At 46.5% G+C, this 27,481-nt stretch overlaps 1 protein-coding gene across 6 annotated transcripts in view; it reads right to left on the bottom strand.

The window, feature by feature from the left end:
- Positions 1-27,481, bottom strand: part of PHACTR1 (phosphatase and actin regulator 1) — an 806,703-nt gene that overhangs the window by 340,962 nt on the left and 438,260 nt on the right. For 2 of the 6 annotated variants that reach the window (XM_063923184.1, XM_063923181.1), the window contains exon 1: positions 23,500-23,988. The exons of 3 other annotated variants lie outside the window; for them this stretch is intronic. In XM_063923184.1, the coding sequence (XP_063779254.1) occupies positions 23,500-23,764 (265 nt within the window). In that variant the 5' untranslated portion in view covers positions 23,765-23,988. Of the gene's footprint in view, positions 1-23,499; positions 23,989-27,481 lie in introns of those variants that run through there. One more of the 6 variants, XM_063923180.1, reaches the window with a different exon arrangement.

Below are 27,481 nucleotides of genomic sequence, written 5' to 3'. Positions count from 1 at the left end.
CCGCCAGTTCATGAGCCAATCAGAGCTCGCAGACCGGCAGCCAATCAGGAGCCGCAGCTACCGGTCCGCGAACTCAGATTGGCTCACGAACCGGTAGCTGGTTTGAGGTCCTACACGCCGCCGCCCGACATAGCTGTGCTCTCCTCCCTGCCTGGTCCCTGACAGATGACACACGCCGCTGACGAACTGAGCACTAAGGGGCAGGAGAGGCGCACGCTGCGCTCTCCTCCCCAGACGCGCAGCAGCGGTGTGTAGCACAGTGGGGTGGGGGGGGCATGTGTGTGGCAATGTGTATCTGGCACTGTGGGCATAGGTGTGCGCAGGGTGGGTGCCTGGTGCGCACAGGCACCCCCTAATGTCTGGCACCCCGATCTCACATGTCTGATGCAGCGATCGCCGAGCAGGCTGATTACTGTCCACTCTGTCTACCCTGTCAGGACTGCATTATTGACCGGACGCCTGGGTTAATCAAAGATGCCACCGCCCACCCGCCACAAGCCCACCTCTCTCCTTCTATGCTATGCCAACGCCAGCCACTCATGAGAAGCAGCATGCAGCCAACATTCCTCTTAGGAAGACAAATTCAATACTGGCAGGCAGTTTTGACACGTCACTCGTGTTTCCAGCAGCAGCAGTACTAGTCTACGACTGTCAGAGTCAATGAGTGACTGACTAAGTAAGTTGCTGCAGCTTGCAGGGGAAAGAGAGGGGCAGCCAGACCAGGCTGAGGAGGAGCAGTGTAATTGCAGTGAGTGCCATCAGATGTGTTTGTTTGGTGCACGCCACAACATCTGACAATGTATCTGCTTTATTAGGATTGGCACAAGGGTGGATATTTTATATTGCATTGACGTCAATAGATGGTGCTAACACGCCCAAAAGGTGGTGCTAGACACACCCCTCCGACGGTGCACCCCCTAATAAAATGTGCTGCGCACGCCTATGACTGTGGGGCAATGTGTATCTGGCACTGTGGGGCATTTGTGTATCTGGCACTGTGGGGCATGGGCATTTGTGTATCTGGCACTGTGGGGCATTTGTGTATCTGGCACTGTGGGGCATTTGTGTATCTGGCACTGTGGCGGCATATGTGTATCTGGCACTGCACTGGCATATGTGTATCTGGCACTGCACTATTGGGGGCATATGTGTATCACGCCCCTTTTAATTGGCCACACACATTTATTGGCACGCGCGCGCCACTCAGTACCACTTAGGGGCATAACTACTGGGGGAATAACTACTGGGGAGCAGGCTAATTATTACATTGATAATTTTGTATGGCCCCCGTAGGATTTTATAAATATTGTGACAAGAACACTGGGATAGTGTTTGAGGGCAGGTATGTTTGTCCCAGGTTCTTGTCTTACATGTTTTAGAAAATGAAAACTTCTAGGAAAATGCTTTTGTTTTGTTAAAACCTTTTCAGTTTGCTGGAAAAGCTGGATAAGGGCCCTGAGAGAGAGATAAGGCGAGTTCCAGACATTGGGCTCAGTTTGGATCTTTGGCCTCACAGAGGGCTAATCAGGGCTTTCAGCTGTGCAAGAGCCTTATAGGGCTTCTAGCTTGATTAATGTGTGCAGACTGCCTGGGAAGACTGCAGGATCTCTGTGAGAGAAACACGCTTCCTGATACAAGTGAGCTATACAGTGTTACTGGAGAACTCTGTGTTTTTGTTTAGTGATAGTTAGGAACATCTTGTGTTTAGTTAGTGCCGGACAGGCAAGGTATTTTCTTTTGGTGTTTGTTTTATTTTCTGTATAATAAAACTGGCTGGGGCCAGTTGTACCAGAAACTGGACTTGTGTGGTTCCTCAGCTCCTGCGTGCTGCCATTTACCCCAGGAAACGGCACCTTGCACCCTTACAGTGTTACAATATCCAAATGGCCCTTGGTAGAAAAAAGGTTCCCCTCCCCTGCTTTAACGCATAGGGTACTCCTCTTCACCCTTAAAAGTAAAATTCTGGTACCCTCATCTTCTCCTTCTCACCAATACATACAGATTGTGGTTATGCTACATATGCTATGAGAGGGGAAGGTAGTTACATAACTGGCAGGGTCATAATACTGACGCTGAGTCCCAACAAACTTATGTCTGGGTGTCCACAACAGATGTGTCCATTTACAACATTGTAAATGGACACATCTGTATACTTGCAGCTCATACCATTCTAATGGGGGGATGCAGTCATGTGACTGGCACTCGGGATCCCGGCAGTCACCATGCCGACACTGGAATACTTAACAATCATAATGCCGCCCGACGGAATGCTGACACACAGGGTCTATTCCCACTCGAGTGTGTCCACGACACCCATAGAGTGGGTAATAGAACCTGTGGCGAAAACAGCAAGTCCCTAAGCCCGCTGCGTGGTGAGAGCAGGGAGCCCGCAAGGGTCTCTGTTGCACTCGGCCCCCCCGGCATTCTGTTACCAGGATCACTCTGGTCGGTATGCTGCCGCCGGGATCCCGGGCACCGTCAACGCGTAACCAACGCCTCATGGGTGCTCAATGATGGGGATTTCACTGGGCTGCTCCCACTGCTTCCAGCACTTTTTTTGTCTCTCACTTTCTTTATCTCTGTTGTCTCTCTCTCCTCGGGAATTAAATGAACATCGTGTCTAGCCCCATGACTCTGCCCTTCTTCCCTTTCAGCAGAGAGCAGGAGCTTCCAATCCATCCCCTTTTATATATTAAGATTCCACTCCCCCTTTGATGATGTTTCCTGCTTGGACACGTCCCTTTCCTGGGTCCCACAGTTTGGCCATGCACCTTTTCTGCAAAGCCCTCCCAGGGTCTCAAGCATGCAATATCTGCAATAGGCAGCTATATCTGACAATGAGAGGGGTGTTATTACAAATAGCATCCCCTAGAGAGTATTACACCAATACAGTACTACTCCTAGAGCCAGTATAAACAACACTGTTCCCAATACCAGTATTGCCTTTATTCAGAGGTTTAAATAGCATTTCTCATCAAGGGCAGGTTTAGGAGAGGGTCCGTGTGCAGGCTCCGTTTGGGCCCTCACCTGTATGACAGGGCCCTCACCTGTATGACAGATTTAGTTGGAAACAGCATCTCTGCAGCTTACTTGGAAGCAGCAGTGATGCTAACATATGTTAGTGCAGTAGGAAGCGTCTAGTATAATTTTATGTCTCCTGCATGCATGTGTGATCCCCTACTGCGTCTGAGGATACAACATCGGGTCTCTTGCGACACCGTCAGCCATCTGAGTAACTCATGAGGTTACAGATCGGCAACCACAGCTCCGTCGCGAAGGCCAGGAAGTCTCCATCTCTACTGCGCACGTGCAAAGCACTGGTAATATGGCTGCCCTGCCAAGCCATTGTCCCGGTGATTTCTGCTGCCGTACAGCGCTGGCCGAATCAGGACTCTGGAGAGGTAAGTGTAATTATATGGGTGCAGGGTGTACGGTGTGGGTCGTGCTGGAATCATAAGTCAGGGAAAAAATTATGTTGGAGTCCTCCGATTTTTCAGTTACCAGCATTAGGCTTGCCACCCAGAGTTATATAACCATAGAGAGGAGACTTGCAGTGTCCCCACCAGCCAATGGGGCCAAGTTGATTTGTTTCCTGGGGGAACTAGCTAGCTGGTACAGGCTGGTGGAATGATGGGGGGACTGGGCCCCCCACATTCTGGCTCTTTTCTCTATGGTTCCACTGACCCTGGCTGGTTGACCCTAGTGCTGGTTTTGGAAAAATCAGAGGGGCCATGTGCAATTCTTTCCCCCCATTTTTACCATATCAACTTAGGCACAAACACTAGGGCTACTAAGCTTAGAGGAGGGACCCCATGTTTTTATTTTTTAAAACTGTATTTCCTAATAAGGAGCAAAGCAACATTGCTCCATGTCTCTTCTCGGGATGCAGACATCCTCGCCAGGGCTATTGCCACTTGTGGGTGTCCACAACACCCACAGAGTGGGAATAGAACTTGTGGCGAGCGCAGTGAGCCACCGTGCCCACAGCGAGGCGAGCACGCATTCTGGTGGGCGGGATGCAGCTGTCGGGTTATTGACAGCCAGCATCCCGTCCGCCGGGATTTCCTATCCTACCTCTGCTCTCTCCATCTCCGATTTTGTATGTGCAGTACAGCAATGTCTCACTACCCCCTATCCTCCCTAATTATTGGTGTGCCTCTTATAGGTTCTTGTTCCATTTTGCTCTGGTAATGACTATGTTCATTCATTCTGAAAAGCTACAATTGCACCACCCAGGACATGCAGCTCTTTTCACATTTGGTAAAAGAAAAGAAAATCTAACACCATACAAGACAGAAACAAAACAAGTATGATTGTCATATAGCCATACTGATTGGGTATATAACTTCTGCAAAAGATCAATATTTTGGTTATGCACAGAGAGGACCAAAGTCATTGCAACTTTAATTGTGAACTTACATTAGTTTCTCATAATATACAACAACAAGATCTGTAACTGTTCTGTTATTGTAAGCTGTCCTTAAACTGAAATCTAAGTAATAATTTTTTATAAAACGATTTTCCTTTTGTATTTATTTCCATAATAACATTCTACTGAGAGCCAGTTAATATTTGGGTAGAAAGACAGAGTACACTTCATGATGTGGTGTTAACATTAATAAGCCACTCAGAGAACATAGGTCATCTCAGGATGAATTGTTTCATGGAAATGTGATTACAAATCTTTCCCACTACATACACTTACTTATTTCTCTGGATTTTAAGTGATTGAATTGTTATATCAAATTAAATGACTCATCACACTCATCTAATGGCTACCAAGATCCCATCAGTACAATAGTTATACCAGAATCAAGGCATTAACCATTGCTGGACTCTGTCAATGGTTGTTCCTGGTAAAATGTACCTTTAATGTCAGTAATATATTTGGGTCCATTAACAAATGTGAACATTATAGGGTGCTACATACTTTTAATGTTGACTTACAAAAGCTCATTGTTAAAACAGAAGGTTTTATGTAAAAATGTTGGAATTATAGCAGTAGTATTATAAGCTACCAGCAACAGATGATTATCCAAGACTAGTGGTATGGACAAGTATGACTATAATGGTGTGTACACACGGTGAGATATTTTCTTACGATTTTGACTGTATAGTCAAAATCGTAAGAAAAGTTAGTGCAGATCACAAGGTGAAAGTCACCTTGCGATCCCGATTTCATGCCGATGCGCGGTCGGCATCGCAAGCCTAGATAGACTGTGCAGGCAAGTCGATTTTGACTATCTCTATAGAAGAGATTGACACTTAGCCAAAATCACACATAGTCAGTATCGCAAGCACAGTCATTATGTGCTTGCGATGCCGACTTAGCCCCTGTCGCATAGTGAGAATCGGGCTTAGGCCGAATCTCACCGTGTGTATGCACCTTAACTTACAGTATGAGGTTTCCCAACTCCAGTCCTCAGGAACCTATAAAGCTAGCAACACATCTAAAGACTCTCTTTCCAAACAGCTAACTACAGATGTGTCCAGCTACGGCCTTGCTGCTTATAGCAGTGCACTGTAGTAGGATCGCGATGCATACATATCGTGACATGCCGCTACATACTGTACGTATCATTAGGCGGCTACCATTAGAATGAATGTGCGCTGGGAGCGTGCATATGCACGCCACCGACAGCTCCTATTCAAAAGCCGGCGTAGTGTACGCAAGCTATGCCAGGAGTTGTGAGCACCACAATGTTTAGGGACACATCTGTAGTTGAAAAGTTCTATTTATGTATAGCATACCATAATAAATGATCTGTTTCTTCATTCTCTCCACCCCCAACACATACATTGTCTAGTTCCAGCTAGTGGATTTGGCCAGGGCTATCCAATTAGCTCTGATACGCAGAACTTATCAGGAATTATGCTCTGGGTGCTTCAGGCTCCTAAAGCATAATCTGCAATAAGCAGCCAGGATACATGGGATCGGGATCTTATCCTGTTTCGGACGATAAAAACGGCATATAATTGGATAGCACGATAATGACCGTCGGCCTAAAAAGGATCGCACCAAATAGGATACTGGCCTATGTGTTGTACATAGTAATAATAAGATTTTACTCACCGGTAAATCTATTTCTCGTAGTCCGTAGTGGATGCTGGGGACTCCGTAAGGACCATGGGGATTAGCGGCTCCGCAGGAGACTGGGCACAACTAAAGAAAGCTTTAGGACTACCTGGTGTGCACTGGCTCCTCCCACTAAGACCCTCCTCCAGACCTCAGTTAGGATACTGTGCCCGGAAGAGCTGACACAAATAGGAAGTATTTTGAATCCCGGGTAAGACTCATACCAGCCACACCAATCACACCGTATAACTCGTGATACAATACCCAGTTAACAGTATGATAACAACTGAGCCTCTCAACAGATGGCTCATAACAATAACCCTTTAGTTAGGCAATAACTATATACAAGTATTGCAGACAATCCGCACTTGGGATGGGCGCCCAGCATCCACTACGGACTACGAGAAATAGATTTACCGGTGAGTAAAATCTTATTTTCTCTAACGTCCTAAGTGGATGCTGGGGACTCCGTAAGGACCATGGGGATTATACCAAAGCTCCCAAACGGGCGGGAGAGTGCAGATGACTCTGCAGCACCGACTGAGCAAACTCAAGGTCCTCCTCAGCCAGGGTATCAAACTTGTAGACTCTTGCAAGAGTGTTTGACCCCGACCAAGTAACAGCTCTGCAAATTTGTAAAGCCGAGACCCCTCGGGCAGCCGCCCAAGAAGAGCCCACTTTCCTCGTGGAATGAGCTTTTACAGATTTAGGGTGCGGCAGTCCAGCCGCAGAATGTGCAAGTTGAATCGTGCTACAGATCCAGCGAGCAATAGTCTGCTTAGAAGCAGGAGCACCCAGCTTGTTGGGTGCATACAGGATAAATAGGAGTCAGTCTTTCTGACTCCAGCCGTCCTGGAAACATATATTTTCCAGGGCCCTGACTACGTCCAGAAAACTTGGAATCCTCCAAGTCCCAAGTAGCCGCAGGCACCACAATAGGTTGGTTCACATGAAAAACTGATACCACCTTAGGAAGGAATTGGGAACGAGTCCTCAATTCCGCCTTATCCATATAAAATACAGATAAGGGCTTTTGCATGACAAAACCGCCAATTCTGATACACGCCTGGCCGACGCCAAGGCCCACAGCATGACCACTTTCCACGGGAGGTATTGTAGCTCCACGGATTTAAGTGGCTCAACTCAATGCGACTTCAGGAAATCCAACACTACGTTGAGATCCCACGGTGCCACTGGAGGCACAAACGGGGGCTGACTATGCAGCACTCCCTTAACAAAAGTCCGAACTTCAGGCAGTGAAGCCAGTTCTATTTTTGGGAGAAAATCGATAGAGCCGAAATCTGGACCTTCATGGAACCCAATTTTAGGCCCATAGTCACCTCTGACTGTAGGAAGTGCAGAAATCGACCTAGCTGACATTTCTCCTTTGGGGCCTTCCTGGCCTCACAGCACGCAACATATTTCCACCATATGCGGTGATAATGGTTTGCGTTCACTTCTTTCCTAGCTTTAAATAGCGTAGGGATAACTTCCTCCGGAATTCCCTTTTCCTTCAGGATCCGGCGTTCAACCGCCATGCCGTCAAACGCAGCCGCGGTACGTCTTGGAACAGACAGGCCCCCTGCTGCAGCAGGTCCTGTCTGAGCGGCAGAGGCCATGGGTCCTCTGAGATCATTTCTTGGAGTTCTGGTTACCAAGCTCTTCTTGGCCAACCCGGAACAATGAGTATAGTTCTTACTCCTCTCCTTCTTATTATTCTCATTACCCTGGGTAAGAGAGGCAGAGAAGGGAACACATACACCGACTGGTACACCCACGGTGTTACCAGAGCGTCCACAGCTATCGCCTGAGGGTCCCTTGACCTGGCGCAATATCTTTGTAGCTTTTTGTTGAGGCGGGACGCCATCATGTCCACCTGTAGCCTTTCCCAATGGTGTACAATCATTTGGAAAACTTCTGGATGAAGTCCCCACTCTCCCGGGTGGAGGTCGTGTCTTCTGAGAAAGTCTGCTTCTCAGTTGTCCACTCCGGGAATGAACACTGCTGACAGTGCTAACACATGATTTTCCGCCCATCGGAGAATCCTTGTGGCTTCTGCCATCGCCATCCTGCTTCTTGTGCCGCCCTGTCGGTTTACATGAGCGACCGCCGTGATGTTGTCTGACTGGATCAGCACCGGCCGGTGTTGAAGCAGGGGTCTAGCCTGACTTAGGGCATTGTAAATGGCCCTTAGTTCCAGAATATTTATGTGTAGGGAAGTCTCCTGACTTTTCCATAGCCTTGGAAGTTTCTCCCCGTGTGCGACTGCCCCCCAGCCTTGAAGGCTGGCATCCGTGGTCACCAGGACCCAGTCCTGTATGCCGAATCTGCGGCCCCCTAGAAGATGAGCACTCTGCAGCCACCACAACAGCGACACCCTGGCCCTTGGAGACAGGGTTATCCGCCGATGCATCTGAAGATGCGACCCGGACCACTTGTCCAACAGATCCCACTGGAAAATCCTTGCATGGGACCTGGCGAATGGAATTTCTTTGTAAGAAGCTACCATCCTTCCCAGGGCTCGCGTGCATTAATGCACCGACACCTGTATACGTATTAGGAGGTCTCTGTCTAGAGACGACAACTCCTTGGACTTCTCCTCCGGGAGAAACCCTTTTTATCCTGTTCTGTGTCCAGAACCATACCCAGGAACAGTAGACGCGTCGTAGGAACCAGCTGCGACTTTGGAATATTCAGAATCCAGCCGTGCTGTTGTAGCACTTCCCGAGATAGTGCTACTCCGCCGAACAACTGCTCCCTGGAACTCGCCTTTATAAGGAGATCGTCCAAGTACGGGATAATTATTTCGGCCATTACCTTGGTAAATACTTCTGTGCCGGGGACCGACCAACGGCAACGTCTGGAATTGGTAATGACAATCTTGTACCACAATTTTGAGGTACTCCTGGTGAAGAGGGTAAATAGGGACATGCAGGTAAGCATCCTTGATGTCCAGTGATACCATGAAATTCTCCAGGCTTGCAATAATCGCCCTGAGCGATTCCATTTTGAACTTGAACCTTCGTATATAAGTGTTCAAGGCATTCAATTTTAGAATGGGTCTCACCGAACCGTCTGGTTTCGGTACCACAACATTTTGGAATAGTAACCCCGGCCTTGTTGAAGGAGGGGTACCTTGATTTCACCTGCTGGAAGTACAGCTTGTGAATTGCCGCCAGTACTACCTTTCTCCGAGGGCAGCAGGCAAGGCTGATGTGAGGTAACGGCGAGGGGGAGTCGCCTCGAACTCCAGCCTGTATCCCTGTGATACTATTTGCAGAACCTAGGGATCCACCTGTGGGCAAGCCCACTGGTCCCTGAAGTTCCCGAGACGCGCCCCTACCGCACCTGTCTCCACCTGTGGAGCCCCAACGTCATGCGGTGGACTCAGAGGAAGCGGGGGAAGATTTTTTAATCCTGGGAACTGGCTGCTGGTGCAGCTTTTTCCTTCTTCCCTTGTCTCTGTGCAGAAAGGAAGCGCCTTTGACCCGCTTGCTTTTCTGAAGCCGAAAGGACTGTACCTGAAAATACAGTGCTTTCTTAGGCTGTGAGGAAACCTGAGGTAAAAAAAATTCTTCCCAGCTGTTGCTGTGGATACGAGGTCCCAGAGACCATCCCCAAACCATTCCTCACCCTTATAAGGCAGAATCTCCATGTGCCTTTTATAGGCAGCATCACCTGTCCACTGCCGGGTTTCTAATACCCTCCTGGCAGAATGGACATTGCATTAATTCTGGATGCCAGCCGGCAAATATCCCTCTGTGCATCCTTTATATCTAAGACGATGTCTTTAATATGCTCTATGTTAGCAAACTATTATCCCTGTCTTAGAGTTTTAATATTATCTGACTGGGTATCAGACCACGCTGCAGCAGCACTATTTATGCTGAGGCAATTGCAGGTCTCAGTATATAACCTGAGTGTGTATTTACAGACTTCAGGATAGCCTCCTGTTTTTTATCAGCAGGCTCCTTCAAGGTGGCCGTATCCTAAGACGGCAGTGCCACCTTTTTTGACAAACGTGTGAGCGCCTTATCCACCCTAAGGGATATCTCCCAACGTGACCTATCCTCTGGCGGGAAAGGGTACGCCATCAGTAACTTTTTTGAAATTACCAGTTTCTTATCGGGGGAACCCACGCTACTTTACACACTTCATTCATTCATCTGATGGGGGAACAAAACACTGGCTGCTTTTTCTCCCCAAAAATAAAACCCCTTTTATGTGGTACTTGGGTTCATGTCAGAAATGCGTAACACATTTTTCATTGCCGAGATCATGTAACGGATGTTCCTAGTGGATTGTGTATATGTCTCAACCTCGTCGACACTGGAGTCAGACTCCGTGTCGACATCTGTGTCTGCCATCTGAGGTAACGGGCGCTTTTTTGAGCCCCTGATGGCCTTTGAGACGCCTGGGCAGGCGCGGGCTGAGAAGCCGGCTGTCCCACCGCTGTTTTACGTCATCCAGCCTTCTATGTAAGGAGTTGACATTGTCGGTTAATACCTTCCACCTATCCATCCACTCTGGTGTCGGCCCCACAGGGGGCGACATCCCATTTATCGGCCTCTGCTCCACCTCCACGTAACCTTCCTCATCCCACATGTCGACACAGCCGTACCGACACACAGCACACACAAAGGGAATGCTCTGACTGAGGACAGGACCCCCCAAAGTCCTTTGGGGAGACAGAGAGAGAGTATGCCAGCACACACCAGAGCGCTATATAATGCAGGGATTAACACTATAACTGAGTGATTTTTCCCCAAATAGCTGCTTGTATAAACAATATTGCGCCTAAATTTAGTGCCCCCCCTCTCTTTTTAACCCTTTGAGCCTGAAAACTACAGGGGAGAGCCTGGGGAGCTGTCTTCCAGCTGCACTGTGAAGAGAAAATGGCGCCAGTGTGCTGAGGGAGATAGCTCCGCCCCTTTTTTGCAGACTTTTCTCCCGCTTTTTTATGGATTCTGGCAGGGGTATTTATCACATATATAGCCTCTGGGGCTATATATTGTGATATATTTGCCAGCCAAGGTGTTTTTATTGCTGCTCAGGGCGCCCCCCCCCCAGCGCCCTGCACCCTCAGTGAACGGAGTGTGAAGTGTGTATGAGGAGCAATGGCGCACAGCTGCAGTGCTGTGCGCTACCTTGGTGAAGACTGATGTCTTCTGCCGCCGATTTTCCGGACTCTTCTTGCTTCTGGCTCTGTAAGGGGGCCGGCGGTGCGGCTCCGGGACCGAACATCAATGGCCGGTTCCATGCGGTCGATCCCTCTGGAGCTAATGGTGTCCAGTAGCCTAAGAAGCCCAAGCTACCACCAGTTAGGTAGGTTCGCTTCTTCTCCCCTTAGTCCCTCGCTGCAGTGAGTCAGTTGCCAGCAGATCTCACTGTAAAATAAAAAACCTAAAATATACTTTCTTTCTAGGAGCTCAGGAGAGCCCCTAGTGTGCATCCAGCTCAGCCGGGCACAAGAATCTAACTGAGGTCTGGAGGAGGGTCTTAGTGGGAGGAGCCAGTGCACACCAGGTAGTCCTAAAGCTTTCTTTAGTTGTGCCCAGTCTCCTGCGGAGCCGCTAATCCCCATGGTCCTTACGGAGTCCCCAGCATCCACTTAGGACGTTAGAGAAATAATCATTAAAATAATAGTACAGACTACTTCCAAATTTTGTTGGCGGTTGTGTCACTCCGAAGGCACTATTTACCATGTTTTTTGGGATTGTCCAGCTCTACGTGCCTTTCGGAATAAAGTATTTGAGCTCATTCCGGAAGTTGTAGGACTTACTTTAACTCAGGATTCCTCATTAACTCATTTCAATTGCTATCCTAGTTCTGTCCCTAAACCCTCCTGCTATGTTCTTGGTCACATTTTAATATCAGCAAGAGCTACTATTGCTCAACACTGGAAATCTCCTCCCCTCCCCCTCCCCTTTAGAAAGTAATTTCCAGAACCCAATTATATTTTGAAATGTAGACCAGAGAGGCCGCATACTCCTCTGCCCCTTCTTCACCTATTATGAAGTAGCTTCCATGGCACTTACATATCACAGACGGTAAGGGTACCTAGTGTTCACTCTAGGCTGTTTTAGCAGGGCGCCGCGCCCTGCCCGTTTTTTAACAGGCAAAACCCGCCCTGCCCCTTTTGCGGCGCCCTGCTAGAACAGCCGCCCGCTCCCTGCCCTCCCGGCGTGTATAGATGCCGTGCGCATGCGCGCGACATCCATTCAAGCATTGGGAGAGGGCTGGGGGAAGCCCAGCACCGTCGGAGGTGCTGGGCACGCCCCCAACAGTGACGTCGCCGGCCACAGACGCTCTCTATAGTAGCGTCTGTGGGCCGCACCGCCCCCTAAAATGACGGATGCATGGCCACGCCCCCTAATTTGCGTGGCCGCGCCCCCATTTCGGACGCGCGCGCGCTCATGTGCCCCCGGAGTCCGGCGCCCTGCCCCTTTTCACTCCTAGAGTGAACACTAGGTACCCCCCTCCCCGTCCCCCTCACCTCTCTGAGCCCTCCTTTTGACCTTTCAATAGAGACTGGCATCCCATGCAGCTGCCATGGTTCACCTGTGGGACTAAGCAGTCTCTATTTCTCATACAAATTAATAGATTTGAGTTCAGAAAGTTTGTACAGTCCCAGAAATCAATGTTAAGGGATGGGAATAAAAGTTTGCTGATGTTTATATAATAACTAAATAAAGCAGGCATTTGACATGTTTCTCTACCAATCTGGTGATTTCTTCACAAATGTGTATCTAGAGATGTGGGTACTGGCAGTATTTAAAGTGATGGCACCCTTTAAGCATCCACATGGTTATCTAATAAATTGAAATCACCCTCTCTACATTGCAACTTTGCTCCTTCTAGCTGTATGAATCGATCCCATATTGGGGGTTATTCCGAGTTGTTCGTTCGCTAGCAGTTTTTAGCAGCCGTGCAAACGCATTGTTGCCGCCCACTGGGGAGTGTATTTTTGCTCTGTTGAAGTGCGAACTCTTGTGCAGCAAAGCGCATGCAAAATCTTTTTGTGCAAAACAAGCCCGGCCCTGTAGTTACTCTTCGTGTGCGTTGATTCTAATGATGGAGGGATGGCTTTTGACGTCACACACCCGCCCAGCGTTCGCCCAGCCACGCCTGCATTTTTACTGGCACGCCTGCGTTTTTTGAAACACTCCCAGAAAACGGACAGTTGCCACCCAGAAATGCCCTCTTCCTGTCAATCTCCTTGCGATCGGCTGTGTGATTGAATGCTTCGCTAGAACCTGTGCAAAACCACAATGTTATTTGTACCCGTACGTCGCGCGTGCGCATTGCATTGCATACGCATGCGCAGATTAGCCATTGTTTCACTGATCGCTACGCAGCGAATGGCAGCTAGTGATCAACTCGGAATGACCCCCATTGTCCTCTACTATATTTACAACTGAATATTTTAACATAAATTATTAAGACCTATAGTTTTAATGCAGTGACGTGCAGTGAGGTGAGGCAGAACCTTTCTTGTCATACTAACGTTTGCGCCAGACTTTTGACTGTATAAAGAAATATCTTATTTTTATTATTATTATTATCATTTTTATAGTCAAAACTGTGGAGTAAAAAGTCTATGGCGCCTACCTTGTCTGCAGATCTCTGATCAATTTTCACTAAATTTTCAGGAGTTTATACTGCTGCACCTGTGTATAATGCCCACATGTGCCCTTTGGCTCATATATTGTATATAAATCTGGCTTTGGTACTAGCCAGTGCTTCCTGAGCCATTTACATCAATGCACATCTCTGTTTTAATGAGACCATCTTGATATAAATAATAGGAAAAATCCAGTATGCCTCTGTTTAGTACTGTCTTAACCACTTAACTGACAATTTCCCCCCCAAAAAAACACTCAGAAATTGTTGTTTTTTGTTTTTTTATTTGACAAAGTTTAAAATATTTATATTTATACTGTATTTACCTAGGCTGATTTGCACCCCCCCCCCCCCCCTTCCCCAATGTCCATAAGCACCCATTATATAATCACTCCTTAAACCCCACTGTGATCGGGACAAATTGGGGGAGGAGCCACAGAAGCAGAGGGTCCGGGAGGTCCCTCTGAGATTGGCGGCTGTGGCAAGATTACTTTCCCACAGCTGCCCAGTGGACGTTCCCGAATGGTCGCATCAGATGTCAGGTAAAACGCAGCCTGGTGTGGTCGCATCTGATGTGACCATGCCAAGCAAGTGGTTAAAAATGAATCTTCTGCAAGGAAGGATCACCATTATGCAAAAAAGTGAAATATTTGGTGTGCTATGTTTCTTCTACACTATAAACAATGTATATTTTAAACTCCTTGTAGGTAGCCCACATATGGCAGGTGCCAAATACAATATTAAATATTTGCTCTTACAATATTTGATGACAAATTTGTGAAAAATAAAATGTGGAGGGTTAACATGATTCTTCCATTACTAACACAACCACAAGATTTAGACAATAAATTTGTATTCATACCAGTGCTTTATCCCTGGAGTTTTGTGGGCTTATGTAATAGCCTGCGAGCTACACGCTGTGCGGAAATTCCAGCCAGTCTGCCTGCATATTTCAAGTGCCAATCATTTAAAAGGCATTGGTTTTGCTTTTTAAATGATTGCCGCTTTAAAAATCTGAACAAACTCCCCGGAATTTCCACACAGCGTGCAACTCGCAGGCTATTACAGAACCCCCTTCAACTGTGTGTACACTCTGAGCTTCCATTTTGTGTAGGTATTTATTTATTTATTTTTGAAGGTTAATAATGATCTTTTTGGTAGTTAGTAAAGTATCTTGTCACAAAACAAAAGTGTTTCCCTGTTATGTTTTTTTTATATTCTATTGCAGGTATATTAAACATGGATATAGAGGACAGAGATTCATTGATTTTATTCTTTGTGGATTCCAAGGACTTTGTTGACTTGGCTTTTCTCTATTTAATGCCTCCTCTAAAAAGTCCTTCAGGATAACCCTCTAAAAGAAGAATCATGCATCTGTTTTGATTATTCTTCAAAGTCTTTTTCAAGTGAGCAATTGCATCTTATTCCTCCAAACTGACCCCAGGTTATACTATTTATCCATGGTTTATAACAATAACTTTTATCATGCAAATTACTAATTTATTTTACAGATTTATAAAATGTTTTGCAGAATAGTGTGGTCTGAAACTGATTGAGATATGTCCTAAAAATGGGGAAAAAAACAGTATATAAAATAGTGCTAATGAAAGAAATATTGTGGTAGTTTGTGCATCACCATCGGAAATAAACAATAAACTGTCAGTATAAGTAGCAATAGAGCATTAAATTAGCATCATATTATCTACAAATATACTCATATTATCTACTTACACCTGTGCCCTAAAAACACTGTGTGGTGGAGATTCAATTGTTTCAAATGTCATTTGGGTGTCTGTTTTTTCGTATCTCATAGACAGGAAAAAACAGACACCCAACCAACTTTTCAAACATTTGAATTCCCCCCTTTGAGTTGTTGTACTGGCGTAGAGCCTACAGTATAGTGAAAGATTTCGCTATCACTATAGTTCTGTGTACGGATACAGCCGGATTAATATTCATTAATCTAGCTACATGCATCCCTTTATAATATGTTAGTAGTGCTGCATTCAGGGATAAGATATAGGAGGAGCATGCAGCCTGTCTGGGAGGGATCAGAAAATCCCTCTCTTGCCGAGATTTCACTATAGAAGGAGTGGGTGAAGCTACCTTCATATGGGTTCAGTATGATTTACCGACGGTCATAATCCCAACAGCCATTGACCGACGGTCAAAATACTGACACGATCAAAATACAGACATTCATTATGCCGACATGTTCAAAATGGCGACATAGTCAGAATGCTGACATTTGAAATGCTGACATGTCAAAAGACCGACATGAGTTTTTCTGGGTTTATTTGGTGTCAATGTGGATATGGGTCGACATGGACACCGTGTAAGTGTACCACGCCCCGTAGCATGCTTCGGGCACGGTGCCTCGCTGCACTCGGCACACTATTATATTCCTCCTCCAGGTCAACTGGGATGGTGAAGTATGAACAAGTCTGTTTCGGGGCAAAAATTCTTTAAAAATGCATGTCGGCATTTTGACATGCCAGCATTTCAAATGTCAGTATTATGACTATGTCGGCATTTTGAACATGTTGGTATTTTGACAGTCGGTCAATGGCTGTCGGGATTATGACTGTCGGTATTGTGTATGTCGGTAAATCAACTGATACCCCTTCATATGGCATTAGCTATCAGAGATAAGCTGATAAATACTCCTCTTCTGCTGTCCATAGAGAAATATGGGGATGGCGGTACTGTATAAGCCATTTTGCACTGAGGGCTTTATTTCTTTATCTATCATCATTCAGCATTAGCTTATTTCTTATTATTTATTAACAGTTTCTAATATAGCGCAGCATATTCTGTTCTACTTTACAATTGGAACAACTTGAACAAAACTGGGTAATAGCAGACAGACAGACATAGAGGTAGGAAGGCCCTGCTCGCAAGCTTACAATCTGTAGGGAAATAAGCACTGATACACAAGGGTAGATGCTACCTATTACATAATGGTCCTTCCAGATTGCAAAGGTTCTTAAAGATATGGTCACTCAGCAATGTTAGCCAAGGGTCATATGATGTGAAAGTGAAGAAAGACAAAATATGAAAGGTTATCTGTGGACTGTACAGAGCGTATGTAATTAAGATAGGGAGGTATTGAAGATTATTTGGGTGGGTCCGGAATTTGATAAGCTTATCTGAAGAGGTGATTTTTCAAGGAACACTTGAAGGTTTGGAGACTAGGGGGTCTATTTATACCCTTTTCACATCACACAAATAACCCGGTATCGACACGGCATATTGCCGTGTCGACACGGCTCAGTGTGCAATGTGAAAGCACTTTCGGCGAATTAGCGGGTCGCCTGACCCGGTAATTCAACCCGGTATAAAAGAAGGATTATACCCGGGTTGAATACCGGGTCAGGCGCAGTGTGAATGGGAGCAGCGTCGATGCGACACTGTTCCCATTCACAGAATAGGGAGAGGCAGCGCAGGAGATGAGCTCATCTCCCAGCGCCGCCTCCATCCCTGCCCTGCTGCTGCTGCCCCCCCCCCCCCCCCGCTGCTATGGCAACCGACCCGGTATATTGCCGGGTCGGAAAGACATCAATGGAGAGCAAATGCCGGATCTCACCCGGTAAGGACACGTTTTTCTTACCGGGTGGGATCCGGCATTTGCGATCTGAAAGCGGTATTACTAAGCTTTGGATGGAGATGAATTGGACGGAGATAAAGTACCAGCCAATCAGCTCATAACTGTCATTTTTCAAACACAGCCTGTGCCATGGAAGTTAGGAGCTGATTGGCTGGTACTTTATCTCCATCGACTTTATATTCATCCAAGGCTTAGTAAATAGACCCCTATAGGTGAGTTGTATTGTGCGTGGGAGGGCATTCCACAGAGTGGGTGCAACCCGTAAATAGTCCTGTAACTTTGAGTGAGTGCGAGTAATGCGGATGTGGATGAGAGACGCAGATCTTGGGCAGAGCGGTGGAGATATTTTGAGATGAGCGAAGAGATGTATGTTGAGCATGAGTAGTCATGTTGCATCACATAATAATGCCACAATAGTGGCCTCATTTCAAAGCATCTCTCAGACTTGAGAACCCAGTAACTGGCTTTATGTGTTCTGCTCCCGGTTCAGAATCCACCTAATAGTTTTTTGCATGTAAAATGACATGGCTCTTTCCCTCTTCATACATAATAAATAATTAAGTAGAGGGTCCATAAAGTGTAGTTTAAAGGTGATGTGTCCATTTGGGAGAGATGTTGGTTTGTAAAAACCATTCCCCCTGACAATTAGGACAGACAATAAGGTCTTGCCCAGGAAGTCACCACCGCCCTAGTGGAATATGATAACATTCATTCTTGTGCCAATCACCCTGCACTAGTATAGGCTCGAGTGATGACAGAGCAGATCCAACACGCAATGGTCTGCTTTGTAGCCAGCCAAACGCATCTGTGTGCATTGTGAAGAACAAGCAGAGAATTACAAATAAAACATAAAATTAACTATCTATGAAAGTCTATGTAGCAGCCTCCCACACCGTCTCCTACTCCTTGAGGCACCTAAAGAACACCGCCATGATGGGGTTGCAGGGGGAGGAGCTCACAATTTAAAGCTACAGTAGTTTAAATGCCAAACTCCAGCCCAACCTGCAATCCCTTATTCCAGTGTCGCCCAGCTTTGCTGCAAGAGAAATCTCTTTTAGAATAATGTTTTGTGAACCATAATGACCCATCTTGCCACAGATACTGTATCACTAATCGAGTGGTCTTCAGTTTGCCGGATGTCGGGATACCCGCGCACAGTATACCGGCGCCGGAATCCCGACACCCGGCATACCGATGCCTTTTCTCCCTCTTGGGGGTCCACGACCCCCCTGGAGGGAGAATAGCGCAGCGAGCCCGCAAGGGGCTGATTTGCGCTCGCCCAGCTGTCGGTATGCCGGCGGTCGGGATTCTGGTGCCGGTATGCTGGCCGCCGGGAGCCCGGCCGCCAACATACCATACTACACCCTCACCAATCAGTACCATACAGTTAACTACATGAATTTGTACTGATAAACATAGCAATTAATTTAATGTACAGAAAGAAATGTCTGAAATTATTTTAACACAAAGATTTACAGTAAAGACATCTATATTGTTTCCATGTATTCTTTTTAACGTGATCAGATTATTTGAGTGACATACAGTATCAGAGAGGAATCCAAGCACTTCCCCTGCCTCTTAACAGAATGATATCCAAACAATGGGCCTAATTCTGAGTTGATCGCAGCATCACATTTGTTAGCAGTTGGGCAAAACCATGTGCACTGCAGGGGGGGCAGATATAACATGTGCAGAGAGAGTTAGATTTGGGTGGGGTGTGTTCAAACTGAAATCTAAATTGCAGTGTAAAAATAAAGTATTTACCCTGCACAGAAACAAAATAACCCACCAAATCTAACTCTCTCTGCAAATGTTGTATCTGCCCCCTCCCCACCCCCACCCCTGCAGTGCACATGGGCCCTCATTCCGAGTTGATCGGTCGCAAGGCGAATTTAGCAGAGTTACACACGCTAAGCCGCCGCCTACTGGGAGTGAATCTTAGCTTCTTAAAATTGCGACCGATGTATTCGCAATATTGCGATTACTAACTACTTAGCAGTTTCAGAGTAGCTCCAGACTTACTCTGCCTGTGCGATCAGTTCAGTGCTTGTCGTTCCTGGTTGACGTCACAAACACACCCAGCGTTCGCCCAGGCACTCCCACCGTTTCTCCGGCCACTCCTGCGTTTTTTCCGGAAACGGTAGCGTTTTCAGCCACACGCCCCTGAAACGCCGTGTTTCCGCCCAGTAACACCCATTTCCTGTCAATCACATTACGATCGCCGGAGCGAAGAAAAAGCCGTGAGTAAAAATACTTTCTTCATAGTAAAGTTACTTGGCGCAGTCGCAGTGCGAACTTTGCGCATGCGTACTAAGCGGATTTTCACTGCGATGCGATGAAAAAGAACGAGCGAACAACTCGGAATGAGGGCCATGGTTTTGCCCAGTTGCTAACAAACTTGCTGCTGCAATCAACTCAGAATTACCCCCAATATGTAAACTGCACCTGCTAAAATCCTGCTGGAATTAAGACTGTTGTAGTTATATGCTAGCATTCACTCAATTATTTTTACGTATTAATTATTCCAGCTGCAACCCTTTGTAATGTGTTACTATTGCTGCTTCCAAGTATAAATGAATCATTCTTAAAACTGCAAATCACTTATTGGCTGCTGTTCTGTAAATCTCTATTTAATTTCCTGAGAGCTGGCTGTCAGAAACAGTGGAGTCTACACACACCAGTAATAATAAACATACTGCGCAATTGATTAGCTACTTGGTTCTTCATGATTTCCACCTTCACTTGTGGCCTCTTACTTTGATAATGAGGGGATCCACAGCATGGACTGAGACCAGGTGACAATGTAGTCACTCTAATGGCAAATCGGAGCCAGATCCTGCAAACTTCATTTGCTCTGCAGAGGAAATTAAGCCTTCAAGATAGTGCTTTGTCAGAAATCAATTGCTATCTTGTAATTTTGACTTGCCAACATTGCACACAGTTGTAAGATCTCGAGGACTTCATCTATCATCCATCGCCAGACATAATTATGCCTGAAGCAGCTAGGACATAGAACACTATATAATATAAACAGATATGCTATTAGCAATCCAAAAAGAAAAAAAAAAAAACATTTTGTAAAAATTTTTTATTAGATCCCGCCAGCAAAGTGAGGCGGACTGAAAATGACGAAATTGCTGTCGAAAAGCACCGTTGTCGAATCGTCATTCTTCAATTGAATATACTTTTGTCGAAAAGCCGCATTTTGACCATTGCAGACATATCGAATTTTGAAAATGTCGATTTGCAAAAAGTCGAATCTGAAACGGAAGGTATTTTGTCGAAAAGTACTGTATTGCATAGACGAATCCAATTCGACATGTTTTTTTTGTCGAAAATGTCCCATTTTTCGACTTTCGCGTCAATTCGACCGCAATTGCATATACCCCTATGTTGGAGGTAAACCCCTGAGACACCTCCTTCTGACCTTTAAAACTCCCATCTCCAGGTCCATCCTCTCCCTATATACAACTGACACATAATAGTTCTACCTGTGCATGTCTCTGCACACAGCAATATACTAGTGTAACAGTACACTCTAGCTCAACTTCAGTCCTTATCTGATAAATACCCATGTCCCACAAATGAAGGGTGATGTACTCACTCTGCCCAGCAGAGTGGGCACTGGGCACACAAGCAGTAGAATCCTGAGGTGACAGAGTCCATGACATGGGGCACTGCCTGCATTCATAGTCACAACAATACAAACATACCCTAGGCAGTTTATAATAATGACATGTCTCATTCTAATATCACAGGCTATGGAGTCATACACATGTACACAGTATCACAGCAGCACTATAAGGTAACCTAGCCTTGTCACTATGTTACCCACACTGCCATCCCCTGTACCCACATTCCGTCCCTACTCTGTACCAACATTGCTCTCTCAGTCCATACTATGTAATTACACAGGATCCAGTCAAGATGCTGGCTGTCGTGATCCCAAACCTGTCAGAATACAGATGCCTGAATCCCAAAAAGGTCAGGATACTGACGCCGGAATCCCGTACGTGAATACAGCGGGAGTGTTGGATTTAGGGCCGGGGGCCGCCACTCCGGAAGGTTAGGGTTAGGCTGCGGAAAGGGAGAGGTTAGGGTTAGGCTGCGGGGAGGGGGGATTAGGGCTAAGCACTAAGGGGGAGGGTTAGGCTTATGCTGCGGGAAAGGGGGGGGGGGGGTTAGGTTTAGGCAACAATGGGGGGAGGTTAGGGTTAGGCACCAAAAGGGGAGGTTAAGGTTAGGCTGCTGGAAGGGGAAGGGGGGTTAAGGAAGAGGGGAGAACAAAGGCAGCTCACCTCTGTCGGGAGTTCAATTGTCAGGATGCTCGCGTCTGGACGCTGCAATCCCGACCACCAGAAACTACTTAACCCAACTACACTGCCCTCCCTCCTCTGTACCTACACTGCACCTATACTGGCCTCATTCCTCTGTACCTACACTGCACCTATGCTGGCCTCATTCCTCTGTACCTACACTGCACCTATACTGGCCTCATTCCTCTGTACCTACACTGCACCTATACTGGCCTCATTCCTCTGTACCTACACTGCACCTATACTGGCCTCATTCCTCTGTACCTACACTGCACCTATACTGGCCCCATTCCTCTGTACCTACACTGCACCTATACTGGCCTCATTCCTCTGTACCTACACTGCACCTATACTGGCCTCATTCCTCTGTACCTACACTGCACCTATACTGGCCTCATTCCTCTGTACCTACACAGCACCTATACTGGCCTCATTCCTCTGTACCTACACAGCACCTATACTGGCCTCATTCCTCTGTACCTACACTGCACCTATACTGGCCGCATTCCTCTGTACCTACACTGCACCTATACTGGCCTCATTCCTCTGTACCTACACTGCACCTATACTGGCCTCATTCCTCTGTACCTACACTGCACCTATACTGGCCTCATTCCTCTGTACCTACACAGCACCTATACTGGCCTCATTCCTCTGTACCTACACTGCACCTATACTGGCCGCATTCCTCTGTACCTACACTGCACCTATACTGGCCTCATTCCTCTGTACCTACACAGCACCTATACTGGCCTCATTCCTCTGTACCTACACAGCACCTATACTGGCCGCATTCCTCTGTACCTACACTGCACCTATACTGGCCTCATTCCTCTGTACCTACACAGCACCTATACTGGCCTCATTCCTCTGTATCTACACTGCACCTATACTGGCCGCATTCCTCTGTACCTACACTGCACATATACTGGCCTCATTCCTCTGTACCTACACAGCACCTATACTGGCCTCCCTTCTCAGTACCTACATTTTTCTCCCAGTCCATTCAATGTAACTACACTGACCTTCCTCCTCCTCTGTACCTAGACTGGCTTCATTCCTCTGTGCCTCCTCTAAACCTACTGTACACTGGACTCCCTCTGTACCCACAATAGCCTCAGTCATTTGTACCCACACTGGCCTCCCTCTGTACCCACACTGGCCTCCCTCCTCTGTACCCACACTGGCCTGCCGCTTCTGTACCCACACTGCCCTCCCTCCTCTGTACCTAAAGTACACTGGCATCCCTCCTATGTACCCTCACTGGCCTCCCTCCTCTGTACCTACAGTACACTGGCCTCCCTCCTCCTCTGTACCCACACTGGCCTCCCTCCTATGTACCCACACTGGCCTCCCTCCTCTGTACCTACAGTACACTGGCCTCCCTCCTCCTCTGTACCCACACTGCCCTCCCTCTGTACCTAAAGTACACTGGCCTCCCTCCTCTGTACCTACAGTACACTGGCCTCCCTCCTCCTCTGTACCCACACTGCCCTCCCTCTGTACCTAAAGTACACTGGCCTCCCTCCTCTGTACCTACAGTACACTGGCCTCCCTCCTCCTCTGTACCCACACTGGCCTCCCTCCTATGTACCCACAGTACACTGGCCTCCCTCTTATGTACTCACAGTACACTGGCCTCCCTCCTCCTCTGTACCCACACTGGCCTCCCTCCTATGTACCCACACTGGCCTCCCTTCTTCTCTATACTCACACTGGCCTCCCTCCATTGCTGCATTGCACGTTAATACATGCATAATACTGTTATGTTACATGAGCAGGTACCGCCCTGCCCGACACAGAGCCCCGTACCCCGAGCTCTCATTAGCAGGCAGAGTACCACGCAGCCCCCGGGCACAGAGCCGCCCCGCACTCACCCTCTCGAGCTTCCTCCCCGCGGCTGCAGTTGCTGCATATGTGCTTGATCTCCTTCCCTATGTGACAGTGGATGACAAAGGACACGTTGTTGTTCGTGGGCTCTTTCAGCGGCTTCATCCTGACTAAATATAAGGACTTCTTCCTCTGCTTGTCGCCTCTGCCAGTGCCAGCCAGTACAGAGCCCTCCCTGCAGCCGAAGGAAGGCAAAGAGAACATCCCAGGCTGCCTGATGCTGCTGCTGCTGGAGTGTGTGAGATCCGCCATCCGTCCCCGCTGCTCCCAGCAGCAGTCACCTCACACACACACACATTGCCAGGGCTGGAGGGAAGGAGAGCAGCCCCCTAAGCCTTGTGACCTCTGGAAACTGCTTTCATCAATGCAGACACATCTTCCCGTGTGGACGCCGGAGATGCTCTAGCACAGCATTCCTCTGCCTGTACCTGCCATGCCAGCATCCCATTCTCACATAAATCACAGCAGCAGCTCCCTCCCCCTCCCCTAGCAGTTTGTTGTCCTGTCTCCACCACTCACCAGCTGACCTTTCTCCTCATTACATTCATAAGGGCTGCTCGCACAGTTTGTGGCAGATCTACTGTAGAATGCACATGTCAAACATATTTAGGCTAGATTAAAATGAGTATTACTAAACTAGATATCACAACGTTGGTACAGTGGTACTATATTACACTGATGCTGTAAGCCCGATGTTGTTTTGAAAGTTGAGGTTGGAAAGAATTGAGGGACGTATACTGCTAATCAGCTTTTGCCAGAAATTGGCATTAGTTAAACTATATCTCCATCTGGACTACTGTCTTGATAGCCCATCGCCCGCCCACCTAGGGTCAAGTAGGTTTGTTGTTACACATGCTCATGGTAGGCCATTATTAATTATATCCAGGCAATATGGTGGACTCTTGTTAAAACCCCAGTGCAGTAGTCTACCCCTTTCACATCGCAAACCCGGGTCCGACCTGGTATTTTGAACCTGGGTCCGACCCAGGTCGGACACGGATCAGACCCTTTCGCACTACACTTTCAACCCGGATTATTGCAGGGTTGGCTCCTTTTAACTCACTTGTGTCAGCAATTAAAACACCATAGATGTAATTTTAAATTGACTTTTTTTGGCTCAGAAAAATGAGGTGTCAGCAGGGGACAAAAGGAGAGGGTGGGGACAGCTCACAGCATTGTAGGAATCATGGCTGACAGAGCTATGTTTTTATACACAATTGCATCTTTAACTGTTCCAGTAACATATCTCCCAACTGTCCCGTTTTTCACGGGACAGTCCCGTTTTTATGGGACTGTCCCGCTGTTCCATCCACGGGCCGCAGTGTCCCGTGGGGGGGGGGGGGGGGGGCAGTTTGGAGGCTCCTGTCACTGCTGCTCTGCACAGCGTCTATTCACAGGTGACAGAGGGGGCATGCCAGCAGCTTAGAGAGTGCTGGGCATGCCCCTTCAGTGATGGTACAAGATCACAGCTCTGCCACTAGACCACACCCCTTTCATATAGGTCACACCTCCTTTTCGGGCACGCATGCGCGTGGCACGCCCCAGGGTCCCTCTTTGTACTTTTAATAAGTTGGGAGGTATGCCGTAAGCTGCCTAGCAATCTCCGCCTCACCCCTAATTCTTAATGCTCTCTGTTCTCTCAGGCCGCTGACATCATCAAGCCACACAAAGAACAGTCAATCACCACTTTTACATGAATGAAGGGTTGAATAACCCGGGTTGGACACTTTAGAGTGCACATTGACCCGGGTCCAACCCGTGTATAACACTGCTTTTATACCGGGTTGAAATGCTGGCTCAGCCCGGCAATATCCAGGGATATATTTGCGGTGGGAAAGGGGTATTAGCTTGTGGTAGATTTATCCAAACTTTGAGTGGAAAGATATAAAGTACCAACTAATCAGCTTCTAACTGTTATTTTAAAGGCTGTTGCCCAGATTTATCGAGCCTTGGAGAGTGATAAATTGCACGGTGATAAAGTATCAACCAGCCAGCTCCTAACTGCCATGCTACAGGTTGTGTTTGAAAAATGTCAGTTAGGAGCTGATTGGTTGGTACTTTATCACCGTGCAATTTATCACTCTCCAAGGCTTGATAAATCGGGGCTTGTGTTTGAAAAATGACAGTTATGAGCTGCTTGCTTGGTACTTTGGGATCGATTTACTAACCCCTTCATGGAGATAAAGTGGATAGATATAAAGTACCAGCCAATCAGCTCCTAACTGCCATTTTTCAAACAGCCTGTAACATCGCAGTTCGGAGCTGATTGGCTGGGACTTTATCTCCGTCCAAGGCTTAGTAAATAGACCCCTTTATCTTTCTTCATGCCTTGATAAATTTGCTGCTCTAATTTCTGGGCACAGCCAGATCAAACACCGTTTTCTAAATAACAAGTGTCAACCGCTTGCTAAGTACAGCAAACTTCTTTTTACTTCATATTTATCAATTATTATTAATTATTATTATTATTATTATTATTATGATCCTTCCTTATATACCACATACATATTACACAGTGCCATAACAGATTATTTGACCACCATTTCATGTCACCTGCACTTACACTGTTGCTTAGCTACGCCACAATTTTTGAAGACAACACACTAATTATTTTCCATCCCTTCCACCACAATTATACTGTATATATTGCTTGCTTTACCACAAATACACAGCACTTGAATTTAGCTGACTGTCCCAGTCAACATTTTAATAATGTCAACATTATAATTGTTGAAATTCTGGTGTCGACATTGATAATGTCAGCATAATGACCCAATTTAGTTTATAGCCCTTTATAACTTTTCTACTTTGGATGACATCTTTGGACTTTTTACTTCATGTTCTGGTAGGCAGGACATACATTAAATTCTAAAACCAACTAACCCAGAGTTTTCTGTTACCTTATGTGAGAGAAGGGAATAGTATTAAACTAATGTAACAGGACTTTGCAATTTTCCTTTCCTTGATATTGTACTAATGTTCTTATTGAATTCTTAAAATAAATCACAGCATCCTTGTTATTGCAATTCCATTGTGCATACATGACACATTTTAGTATTTCAGGTCAGCGTAGTTTACTCCACATGGAAAATTATTCTCAAACTTTGAGTAGGATATATTTAGTAGACATATGTAGGGGTCCCGTACTGTACATATGTATTTTGTATCCCCTCAGTCCGTCAGCCAGATCAAAGTTCTGGAATACTACTGCCAGGGTGATGACTCAAACAGCCTTCCAGTTATTGTGGTATTTGAACAATGTAAAGATTAGTTACAGGAATGTAAAAGTAAACAATATGCAGTTGTAGCCAACAAATACTTTCCACGCTCTACCCAGAGAAACGTTGGACGATCTTAAGGAAATGGCTTAAATGGCTTTATATTTCTTGACACTTTCAATTACATTGCATTTATATGAATATAAATGTATGCCCTCTAAACTGTATCTGCCCACTTTTCTACAGATTACATTGTCTTGCTGTTAAGCGGAATGACATAAGGGACCTTATGGTTTATGCATTCTCAATTTAGAAATAAATCAGAATTAGAAGCTAATAAATTCATTTCTTGTATCTCTGTCAGTGACCTAAATGCATTAAAACACCCTCAACATAACAGACATTTACCCTGACTCCTATTAGCTTTCTGCATTTTAATTACCAGTACTTACAGTATTTTTACAATTCACTTTCAACCAGCCTGCAACTCACTTATATATAACTGTTGTCGTTCTGCCTTTTGATGGTAAGCTGACATTACTAGGGCACTCTACTCTCTTTACATTTGGTTTAAAGATACCCAAGCCTCAGGATTCCTTTCTAATATGCTGCAGATTATCCAATGGTAACATTGCTACGTTTGTGGAAAACAAAAGCAATCAGTCCCTTTTCGTGCAATGTTATTGTTATCTATGGTACAGATGTAGCCATGCTCATCTTAATGCGTTGCTGCACGCTGCATGGTGTGCCA

This window comes from Pseudophryne corroboree, chromosome 5, assembly GCF_028390025.1.
Source record: "Pseudophryne corroboree isolate aPseCor3 chromosome 5, aPseCor3.hap2, whole genome shotgun sequence".
NCBI classification, from domain to species: Eukaryota; Metazoa; Chordata; class Amphibia; order Anura; family Myobatrachidae; genus Pseudophryne; species Pseudophryne corroboree.
The sequence above is the reverse complement of the archived record's forward strand: the minus strand, read 5'-3'. Positions and strand labels throughout refer to the sequence as shown.